Source organism: Anoplopoma fimbria, chromosome 11, assembly GCF_027596085.1.
Source record: "Anoplopoma fimbria isolate UVic2021 breed Golden Eagle Sablefish chromosome 11, Afim_UVic_2022, whole genome shotgun sequence".
NCBI lineage: Eukaryota > Metazoa > Chordata > Actinopteri > Perciformes > Anoplopomatidae > Anoplopoma > Anoplopoma fimbria.
In genome coordinates, this window is record NC_072459.1 from 13,729,754 (window position 1) to 13,741,545 (window position 11,792).

Genomic DNA, 11,792 nt, shown 5'->3' on the forward strand with positions numbered 1-11,792 from the left:
GAGAAAGTCTCTGTATTCACCACATCCAGTGTGACATAAAGGATCTGCATGGCACACGTCATTATTAATACACGGCGTGTTTCCGCCCCGTCTCTCAGGCACTACGTCCGGCCTCCCTCGTCCCCTCTTCCGCCCGATCTTGAGCATTAACTCGCGCACCGTTTTGGCACAACTAGCCGCAAATCCGATTATTTCTGCACAGCCTTCACTAACCTGAAACAATGCTCGCCGTAGTGCGGAAGCAGCTTAAGAGCCACCCAGCTGTACGTATACCAACCTTTACAAACAAAGAAGATCCGTGTTGGATGTTTTGTCTTTAAACTTGCTCATCTGTGATTCTGTGAACGTGTGTTGCTAACCTAGCTTAGCTAAACTAGTTAGCTTTAGCTAAGCTAGTAGTCTGACTTTGACCCCGCTGACTTTGAGAAGTTATGTTGAATATGAAGACATGTGTGTTGTTTGCTGTAACAAATAGAGTCATACAGTCATAAAGACGCAGTTTCCTTATGTGGCAGGTGATAAGGCTTTTGGCAGTAGGTGGTTTGGAGTCAAATCAGGTCACCTGAGTGTTAGCCAAGAGGAGGGTCTGCCTGGCTGAAAATAGCTACTAGTTAGCGAGTTAGCTGGCTAGTTAGCATTAGCATGTAGCCTTCCAAGGTGTTTACTCTCACTAGAACTTTTAAGTTTTTCCAAACCACACACATGCTATTTATGTACACCTTGTTATTTTGTGGTGACTGATATATATATATATATATATATATATATATATATATATATATATATATATATATATATATATATATATAGTTGTAAACAAGTAAAGCAATTCTACTAAACTATGGTGTCAGTCTGTCAGGGCAAAACAAAGAGACTCATTCAAGGTTATATTTTGGACGTAACAGTGAAATTCAAAGACGTTTTGCCCTGACTAGCCGTACCAGGAAATGATTAGTGTTTACACAAGCTGTCAGCAGGTTTGGTGAGTTTACTGAGCGGTTAACATTTAGCCTTTATGTGGATGAAGGTTCATGATCTTCCTATCTGTCACCCACAGCTGATCCCCCTTTTCTTCTTCATCGGTGGAGGAGCAGCCATGTCCATGATGTACCTGGCTCGTCTGGCCTTGAGAAACCCTGATGTGTGGTGAGGACTCCTGTTATGACACAGGACAATTCTTGTGTCTTTTATTATTTTGATAAATGGGAGGGGTTGTTCGCATGTCATTTGCATGAGTAGTAGCAGTAGCAGACGCCTACAAATGTCTGTGTCAAGTTACAGCTCCTCTTTTATTAATCTTTAACGATGTGTACCTGATCCTCCTCTGCAGCTGGGATCGCAAGAACAACCCAGAGCCCTGGAACAAATTGGCCCCAACTCATCAGTACAAGGTGTGCCTCCGTCTTTTCTTCCGAAATCTTAATAATCGTGCTTTGTTGCGGACCTTTTTTCTGCGCTGAAGACTGTTGGTCGTTATATTCAGGGATCATTGTAGGGATCATTGCCAGACCTGTGGCTGAGCCTTGGATTATTCATTGAATTGGATTAATCGAATTACATAATCTGGTTAACGTTGATTTGTAGGAACAAATCTGATTAAGTCATTAACTCTGCACACTAAATCAAAAGTAATTGTAGGAGTTTTCTGAAGACAAGAAGAACGCTGATTGTATTCAGGAACAAGTATTTTACTTTGTTACAAGACGATTTCATAATTCACCTTTTTAAATGATTCTATAACATGGAGGGGAGCATAGCATTGTGCTGTGCCACACCTCCTAAAACAAACTATAAGTCCTCAAACTTTTTTTTTATTGCCATTTTGTATTTTCAGTTCTACGCAGTTAACTTGGACTACAGCAAGCTGAAGAAGGAAGGCCCTGATTTCTAAAGATCCCAGCTGCTGGAACAAAAGCACAAAGATGAGCTGATCCGCACAGTCCCGTTTGGAGCTTCCTCTGGGAGCCCCAGCAATGCAGAGGCTAAACCCGCACATTGAATCATATTTAAGTTTTCTCATTGCATCCAATTGGCATTTGAAAGACATGTCTCTTATTTCTCATTTTCAATTGTTGTCAATAAAGTGGAGTCTTTTCTCCTCCATACAGAGAAAAGAACCTGTCTCATTCAGTCTGACTCCATTTTTGGGAACTTTGTTTTCCATGTCCTTCTGCTTTCGGTCATGTTTTTATTTGTATTGTCACTTTAAAGTATAATTATAAATACATAATTGCATCGCCACGCTCCACGCTCTGTTTACAATTACGTCATGCTTTGCTGTTACTATATGGGCTGTGCTTTCACCTCATTTCACCTTGTCCTGCCCTAACCAACTGCGGGCGAGTTAACTGCCACACTGTTCTTGGCCGCCGTCCAGAGCTTCATTGGTATGGCATTGGCAGACTTTAACCTTTACTTGCATCTGAGGTGTTAGCTCCCTCTGGTGGTCGCTGTGGCAGTCCAGAGGATGTGGTGATGGAACCTCATTGGTATTTAGTCCAGTTTATGAGGCCTGTCCAGAGCTTCTGATGCAGAAGTCTCCAAGCTTTCAGAAGAAATCTTTGTAAAGGGAAGAGTGAGACAGCGTGGCGCTCTCCCTTTTTAAAAGGTTGACTTCTATTTGTTTAAAGCAATAACATGCTCCCGTGTAACACTGAACAGTTGCAGGACACGTGGAGGTGTTCCTTATAGAATGCCATCGCTCTCTCAGCCAGATGAGATTGTAAATGTCAACAGGTCGTGCTGCCCTATATGCATCTCGGGGAAAATGCGACAAGGATGAGCAGCCAGCGCAGTGCAGAAAATGTCAAGGACACCTTCATATTTGAATAGAAGCCCACGTCTAAATCTTCACCCACCCTTTCAACGGCTGGAGCGCTCGCGTGTCTCTTTTTCTTCACCTGAGGAAGTGAGAATTAACTTCAGACACAGCATGTAACCGTGCTTCATATCGGAACAGCCTTTGAATTGTTCTAGCACTGTCAGGTCAGCTATTCTTGAAAAATGGAAATAACACAACGTGCCTTTATTTTCCTGAGCTCATTTATTTTTTGATGTAACCTGTGGTTTTCATCTTAAAGAAAGCTAAATAAAAGTAAGTGACATGCTGTGGCTTTGCCTTATTTAATGCTACCCCTGATAAGAGACTTAAGCAAGTACTTGGCCATAAACCAAAGGCTTTGGCACTAGATGGAACTTTAAAGGGATCACCAAGACGGGAGCGTAATCTCACTACCATCTTTTTTTGCCAATCTATCCAGTGGTTGTCAAAGACATTTAATTCAAAACCAAAAATCTAAATTTGAATGGCACTAGAGGAAAAGTATGAGGATCACCGAAGTCAGCAGAATTCATCCATGAAAGTCTGAAGGAAATTTAATATCAATCCATAAGATCTCATAATTGGAGCGGTAATTTGATTAACATTGTTTTGTTTTGGTGGTTAAAATGAATTAGTGGAGTCATGAGAACTGCATTTATTTGTTTTAACAGCTGACCTGAGATGTTGATTCAAGATTGTGACGCAGCACTGAGGAAATAGATTGTCCTTGCTCAAGTTCTGTGTTTTGTTGCCCCACATTAAAACTCTGTAGCCATTGTGAGGCCCATTACCGCTGGCCGAGAAGCTTTTCTACAGTCAATAGTCAACACTGAGGGTCAGCTTTTGAGAGCCAGCCAGAGGGTTCAGAGTTCAAATGACTTGGTGGCGGTGAATTCTCTGTGGACATCGGCTGAACACAACTGTAGAGCCAATATGACCTGCATCTTTACCCTTCTCCTCCTGACCCCTGACCCCTCTGTTGAATCCAGCCCTTTCTGTCACGCTGCAAAGGTAACATTGAAAAAATAATGAGGGAAAATAATGTGAGGCGAGGTGAGGCGCAGGGCGATTGCTGCTGCAAATTGTCTTCTAAAGGTCATGCCAAAGGTCAGGCAGTCCAGAAACAGAGGGGAGTGCAGCGGATCCCGCACCATTCATTCTAACAAAGTCCTTACTAAAGCATCTTCACAGCGCCTGTGTGAGTTTCAAAGTGTGTGCAAGAGAAGGAGTGATAAATACACTTGTGTCATCTTCCACCCACATCCATGCACAGATGTCTTGGCTGTTCAGTAATATTGTTCACTTATAAAAAGCCATATTATATAACTCAAGTTAACACGCTAGAATTGTAATGCACTATATGGCAGATCAGACTTTCTCTTCTATGTTGAAGTGCAATTTCAGCTTATAGGACCAGTGGCAACTAGTCTTATGTGTGAGGACATCTTTTCAAGTATTCTTTAATTTTATCACTCCTGATCAGGAAAGTTCCGCTGTGAAGATTATGCAAAAAATAAAAGGACATTTATCTCACTGAAATTACTGCTTTTTATTATTATTTTTTTACCGACTTTACCCTCAAGTTTTTCTGCTTTAAACCTGTATTTATTATTTTCTCGCCCACTTGAGGGCAGCACAACAATCTGCAACTAAATTCACATACTATCACCTTGTGAAATTGTTGTGGTCAATGTGTTAGAAAATAGTTGCCTATTTATGCATCCAACAGATACGGGGCATAACATAATCATTAATTATGAGTCATGTTTCTGACCATCTGGTGAATGTAAGTCCAATATTCACTTTTTATTTTGCTCTGTTTTGCTCTCCACCAACTCATGAGGGAAATGTCTGTCTCTTAGGTGAAAAAATGCTCCACTATGTTCAGCTGCTAGTCGCTAACTTTGTCCGTCTGCTGTTTTGTGCTGTACACAAAACACTTTGCATCATTTTATCACACAGTCTGGGCCGTTAGTGATATCTCCTCCACTTTACAGCTCTTCTTGTCGCAAAACACTAAAAGATGATGATCTTTCTAACTCCTTTCTCGACTTGCTGTGAACTTCAGATCTGCTGATGGAAAACGTTCTTTAGCACATGATGTCTCAATTAGACATACAGTGTAGAAAAAGTCCAACACAATGGCCACAAAGGAAGTCACCCTCTTCAGTTTATTATTTTACTGGTATTCTGAATCAAAGAGAAAAAAAAAAACAGTTCTAGCTTTCATCCACTTTAATCTCAGTGTCAATATTGCCTCTGTAATGCCTTGGTTACCTCTCGATTACCTCTCTATTTTCCCTCAGTCATAGATATACACAGACATACACATTCTCAGATGCATTACTGAGGGAATAAACTGCTTACACTCCCCTGCTGTGAGATGTGTGGAGTAATGAGTGAAAAGCTCTCCACTCGTCATCGCTGTGCTTCACCGCTGCTTTGTCCTTTGTTTTTATCTCTTCGTCATTCCTCCTCTTTCAAGAGTGTCCAGTTTCATGAAGCCCAGACATGGTCACACACTTCTTTGTCTTCTGCGCCGTAGAAGTTTCATTCCGACAAAATCCCATTGATCCTTGAGCTTGCTCACTCAGGATGACAAAGTGGCATTTGCAGCAGATGAGCAAAAAGGTCAGGGTTGTCGATGTATTTTTGCATGAGGGATTGAGTAAGGACAGTGCAATTTAACAGCCATTTCAACAGGAATACCACAGGAATTAATCCTCTCCGATATCTCAGGGACAGAGAAGCTGTGCGAGCATGCTTTATGTGGTGTTTGAGAACATGCATCACTCACTTTGGAGCCAATATTGCGCCGGGCAGGCTGGATGGTTAGAGATTGTCTCATAAATACAAGGTCTCAGGTTTGATCCCTAAAACAACAGTGTGTCTCTTGTTAAAGTGTCCTTGATCAAGACAGGGAATGCTTCAGGATAGATTGTCAACCAAATGAAAAGGGATTTATAAGTTAAAGAGCAACATCTAATGTGTTGTTATTCTCCTTTGGGTGGAAAGACATGAAGAATGGTAACAAAAACTAGCAGACACACCAGATGCAAGTTCCCATCATCATTGGCATCTGCGTTTGGATGAAATCTGTCTTTTTTCTTTCTGCATCCATGGTAGGAAAGCAGGTCAGAATTTAAATAGCTGAAAATAGAACATCTGGCTGGGCCTTGTCAGTCAGCAGTGCGTAATGAAATATGGAAATTGGGGCGCTCTTCAAAGAGACACGGGCCTCTGGGTGCCGTCCTGGGTCTCCAGCAGGCCCCTCAACAGCCCCGGTGGAGCCCCGCCCCTCTGAAACGTGTGCTACATTTCCAGGTGCTGCCGCCGCGGCCCGGTCCGCCACCAGTGCCAGCTCGTTAGCGCTCACAGCCTGGTGGAGCTGGCAGCTGGCATCATTAAACTTCAAACCGGCTTTCGACCCAGGGTGCCGCCGCGGGGAGAGACCGCCCGCTCATCCGCCTGCCAACAGCTGATTAGAGCCACGCTGACACCAGCAACCAGACTCCATCCACACGCTATCCAAACAGCATATCCACACACCACCAACCACAACCACAAACAATCCAAACAGCATCCAAACATCAACCTCTGAGGACAAACCGGTGACCGTGTGTCCCACAGGCCTCCAGAAACATCTTGACACACACCATTGAGAACCATTTCAATTTGACAGTTTTGCTCGACATGAACATTATCCTTATTGTATTTAAACTTAATGTGCTTCTGTATGAAGACATGTTTGGTGACATGGTATAACTAAAACTGTCAAAATAATAATCAAAAGCTTCCATGTTCATGCTATGCAACAGAAAACAAAACGTTTGATACTCAAATAGCAAAAATGTGCTTTTAATGGATAATGAGAGGAAATGTTTCAAGTTAGAGAGAGTTTTAGAAGATCAAGTAGCTTAGCACAAAGACTGAGAACAGAACGCCTGGCTCTGTTCAAAGGTAACAAAATTCACCAAGCAACACCTCTAAAACGCACTAATTAAAACGTTATATCTTGTTTGTTTGGTTTCTTTTTAAAACCAAGGAGTAAAAAACTAATTTTGTAGTGTTTACAAGGGTTTGCACCCATGTGCTAAACATTTCTTGACTTGAAGCAATCACTTTCTAAAGTCTGATGACAAGACTTGAGAAAATACATAACTGTTTTCCAACTTGAGGATTTTCTGTTTTCCCCTGTTGCTGTCTTTGTGCTAAACTAAGCTAATCGCTAGCTTAACAGTATGAAAGTGCTATCTGTATTTTCATCCAACTCTTTTGCAAGAAAGCAAATACGAAATCCAACAAGAATGAAAAGTCTGTCTTTCTCAACAACCAATCGACTTGACACTCGGCGTTTAAATTACTGAGGAGAAGCAAAGGAGGTGCAGTGTTAAATCCATCTACAAGATTTATTAGTACATTATGTACACACTATGTAGTGTATTCAGAGGAATCCCCGATCAACCTGTGTTGAGTGTAAAGTTGTTAAGATGAATGGTTCTTGAGAAAGCTGCATGCAGCAACACCGGAGGCCAAGCAATTTTGAAATGGGCACTGCACTAGTTTCCCAAAATTCTAAATTGACATTTAGGGAAACTGAACCCTTTGCTTCCTGAAAATTGGCGGATAGATTGCTGGATTGGAATAACATGCAGGAACTTTTCCAAAATTTTGTCTAAATTCTCCATAAGCTGATCACCATGATCTCTATGTCCTCGACCAGCTCCGCAACGTTATCCACGTTTTTGCAAATGTCACTGTCAGGGGGCATCAGTTCACAAAAACATATAATATAATTCTTCCCTAAAACTTCCAAATCAGCCTTAATCGACATCCTATTAGGGAGAAAAATATTAGAATTTACTCACCAAAAGCTTTCAGCTCAGAGGGAAAATGGTCCCTGAATGTTCTTTTGATTTGACTTTCTTTACAGATATTGCCTCCAAATAGATTGTTGGCCATTTTCGCTCATTCTTTGCCTGCAATGATGAAACAAAATTTAATTTGCACTTAATCAGGTTCAGGTATGGCAGAGCGCCAATATCTCTCCAAACCTCAGTGACGCACATCAACACTGGTCCCACTGGAGCCACAAACTGGTTCGAGCTCCATTATCATCCTTTTTGTTTCCTCGCATGTCTGTTCTTTTTTTCTTCCCCACTGCTGGGCACAGGCAGAGACTTGGTAATTTCCAATGTGATTGAGTCATGAATGATAATGGCTTGATTATTTGGCAAAAATTGGTCTCTTTAGATTCATTTCATGTTCGGTGATAATTGAGAAGCTGTGTCCGTCTGGATTATATCAAACCATTGGACTGACTTTCTTTACACATCCCTCAGTCAATTCTTTGGGCCAGTGGAAAACTCATTTCTTTTTTTTTTCGTGCAATGGGAAAATCTCCAGATAATTTCCTTTGAATCAATGTATCACAATAGAGTAAGGCTTTGCTAGAAACCTGTAAATCTATATTATCTTGTGAGTATAAATTGATCTCCCACGATACCCTGCAGTTCATCAGAGAGCTCTCGAGGAATTTTGTCCCTCCCTTTTGGCTCTGGGTCGTCTTTGTATCGTCCACTCTGTCACTCTCTAGAGCAACAGGCCGAAGGAGACTCCCTTACATTAAAACACCGGATCTGAGAAGCCTATTTAAATATCGATAACTACCTTGGGATTTGGTCCGATTTGTTTATCGTTGAAAGGGAGCTTTTGCTTCAACCATAACTTTCTTCCTGAATGGCAGATAATCCATTAATGTGCTCTAAAGGCTCCTCTGGGAGCAGCGTGGGCTGCTGGGAGGAGAGACAGACCCGTTATGATGCTTTGGAGAGAGGACCTTAGTCATAATTCAGCTCTACTGATAATGAAACAGACGCTCAAATATCAAGGCTAATTCTGGTAAAACCCAAACAGGGAAGAATTTATTAATTTGCAGAGAGATAATAGGGAACAGCTACAAGGTCTGAAGGAGCTACTATAACACATTTTCTGCTTTCTCTTTCGTGTGGACGACTTCTTTTTAAGGAGAGCCCTGTGCTTCATTACAAACAAATGAGCGGCAGGTTTATAGGCGGTCCAGTAGAACAACTGGTGTGGGTGGCTCGCGTCTTAAAGGATCCCTAATGAGCTGTCTGCGCTTATTCCGAGACCATGCATTGATTTATCACAAAAGCAGTGACACAAAGGTCACCAAACCACCCGGTGATGGACTTCAGTACTTCAGGGGTTTTGACTCAACCTTTTTGACCTCCACCATGCATCACGATGCTCTTCTTAACCTGCTGCCACACAGTCCACATGCATCACCATACGTCTCTGTCCTATTGAAAAATGAACCGCTTACGTGAAGCCTCCAGTTGTGATCATCTCAAAGCTAGCATTGTTGAGAGACCCTGAGATGGCATGTTTTGTCTGTATAAAGAAATGCTTCTGCTCAGCCAGGGCTTCCTAGCAAAGTTGTAGTTGTTGCTTATGTCCATGGGGAGGCAGCACAGTGTTTGTGGGAGAAAGAGGCTTAGGGGCGACCCCTCTCTGTAAGCAGTTGACCCCTGTAGCGGTCTGAGGGTTCGGTATCGGTCTCCCCTGGCACGGTGCCCTCATGTCGGGGCGGGAGAGAGCTGGACGGAGCGAAGAAGCAGCGCTGGAACCCGGAGCAGAACCTTCAGACCCCATCTGTCGCTTTTCTCCACAGTGGAGAAGAGGGAGACGGGGAAAGCCAGGGACAGGTGGGCCCACCTCCCACCAGCTGGCACTGCAACCAGCATCTGCCCACAGCCAAGGCAACTTTCCTTTCTCCTCGTCATCACGGATCAGACAGCTCACAGCCTCCTTTCTCCATCACTCATCCCTCCACCTTTCACACTCCTTGAATATGCTGGTATAGTCTGGCCCAGCAAAATTACAATCAAATTTGATCAAAGATTTTACTTCAGTATTGTTCTTTTACTGCTGTTGCCGTCTTCAGTCTGCAGTTTCATGATTCAAAACTAAATAAATGAGAGCAAATATGAAGTCGTGAATTGTGAAAAAAGGCTGCAAGTTAAGTTAGACAGATATAAAATGCATACAGGCAGAGATATAAATCTGATCAATAGCACAGATGCAGATGACACAGATGTGTTCCTAGACAACTGCATATTGGGGCTTTTATTTATTTTCAAAAGTATTTTTATTTTGGGGCATTTAATGCCTTTTATTAGAGAGACAATGTTAGAGAGGCGGCCCTAAATAAGGAGAGTAAAATAGAGAATAACATGAAATAAAAGTCCCCAGCCAGGCAATGTTTAGTGCCTCGGACAAAAAGCCTGTTTTTGAGCATGTTTTCATGCATCGCCACTTATCTGTTGCTGTTCATTTTCCGTGGTTTGTAAAAAGATTTCATGCTAATTCTATTCCTTTATTCACGGTTGGGGCTCATTTTTGAACAAAATTGACGATTGACTGAGATGGAAATGCAAAAACAATTTTGTCGTAATGTGGAATAAGATCATATTCTTGAAAAATTGAAACCAATGCCAAAGCCCTCTGTGAACTAGCAGATCAAATATTGGGAACATATATTATTTTTTGTATTATTTTTTTTAAAAGAATGATTTAGAAGAGATCAACACTGTTTTTGTAAAATTCACTCTTTGGAAGTGTATCTTCACCTTGTTTTCACCCACGTGTTATTGAATCTTCTTTGAAAGACAATTTAAAAGATAATTAAGGCCCTCTGGGTTTCATTTCCCCAGCTTTTGCTAACAAGGAACTTCAAAATGTCATAGCTTACTTCACTGTAGAACTTTACAGGGCACCAAGTCTGGGTGACGCCCTCCCACGCACACATAATATGGAGAGGGAGCCACCTAGGGACCCCAACACTCTAGTACCGGCATTAGGATGTACTGTACATCACAATGGGCCGGGCCTACAGGGGGCGGTATAACCTCTTTGAAGTAATGCAAAACCACAGTGCCCTTTTGACACATTAACGACATGTAACACCGGACATATGGCCTCAGTGTTTACTCCTTTGCCTCTGAATGACATCAGGCACAGTATGCAGCCTTCACTGTGGCAGACTGAATACTGTGATGGCAAAGTGCTGTGATAGCAGCCCCTCCTCTCCCCCCCTGCCTAATTCTGCTACATCTCTGGTGGACCGGGCTAATTTAGTTGAAAATTGATACAAGGATGGGGATAAAATGTTAAGCAAGACAATCCAGCAAGTCTGATTAGGCTGTATGTAGCCAATTAGGCCTACTGGCTCCCATCTGAAGTCGAGCGGGCAGCAACCGCAGGCACATTAGCCTACTGGAGAGCTTTTCGTCAGCCCCGTAATGTAATTATGCCCACACTGTAACATTTAATCAGATTCGTGTCAGATTTAACGTTCTTTTCAAGAGCAGACAAACAATAAAACCAAAAGGGCAAAATAAAGCTTGTAAGTCTATTATTTCATTGAACGTCATAACATAAGATCATTTCTTTTTTATTGTTATGTCTCATCTTACATAAAGGCCTAAAATCTTTACTGAATGGTGATGTAGCCACTTGCTTACAAACTAATGTGCAAATATGAAATGGTTGAGGTGTAGTAGAGAAACATTACTCTTTACAAGCTCTGCCACAAACAGACAAACAGTAATGACTTATATAAGGTTTTAAAGTCCAAGGTGAAACAGTAGATTAACTGAATTTAATATTCTTGGTTACACTACCCACCCTGCATGCTGACATTTTAAAAACAGAACTAAACAATGCAGGATCTGTGTATGTATGTATCAATTTGGTTGAAATCTTGCTTATTATTCCTGAACTGACACGACTTGTTCCTCTTGAATGTATTCTAATGAACACATTTTTATAGTCTTTACCACGTCTTTGCTGGTAACTATCATCCCTTGAGTTCCCTTCAAAAGAAGAAGATTCAAATTTAAAAGCTTGCTCTATATTTCCTGTAATCTTTGAATGAGTTTTAAAGGGA

General features: G+C 41.8%; 1 protein-coding gene across 1 annotated transcript; it reads left to right on the forward strand.

Annotated features, from left to right (window-relative positions):
- Positions 1 to 93: 93 nt before the first annotated feature.
- ndufa4a (NDUFA4 mitochondrial complex associated a) lies at positions 94 to 2,130 on the forward strand. Its single transcript, XM_054607609.1, has 4 exons — positions 94 to 263; positions 1,058 to 1,146; positions 1,331 to 1,391; positions 1,835 to 2,130. The coding sequence occupies exons 1-4, from the start codon at positions 222 to 224 to the stop codon at positions 1,889 to 1,891; spliced, it is 249 nt and encodes an 82-aa protein (XP_054463584.1). The 5' UTR covers positions 94 to 221; the 3' UTR covers positions 1,892 to 2,130.
- Positions 2,131 to 11,792: the final 9,662 nt, after the last annotated feature.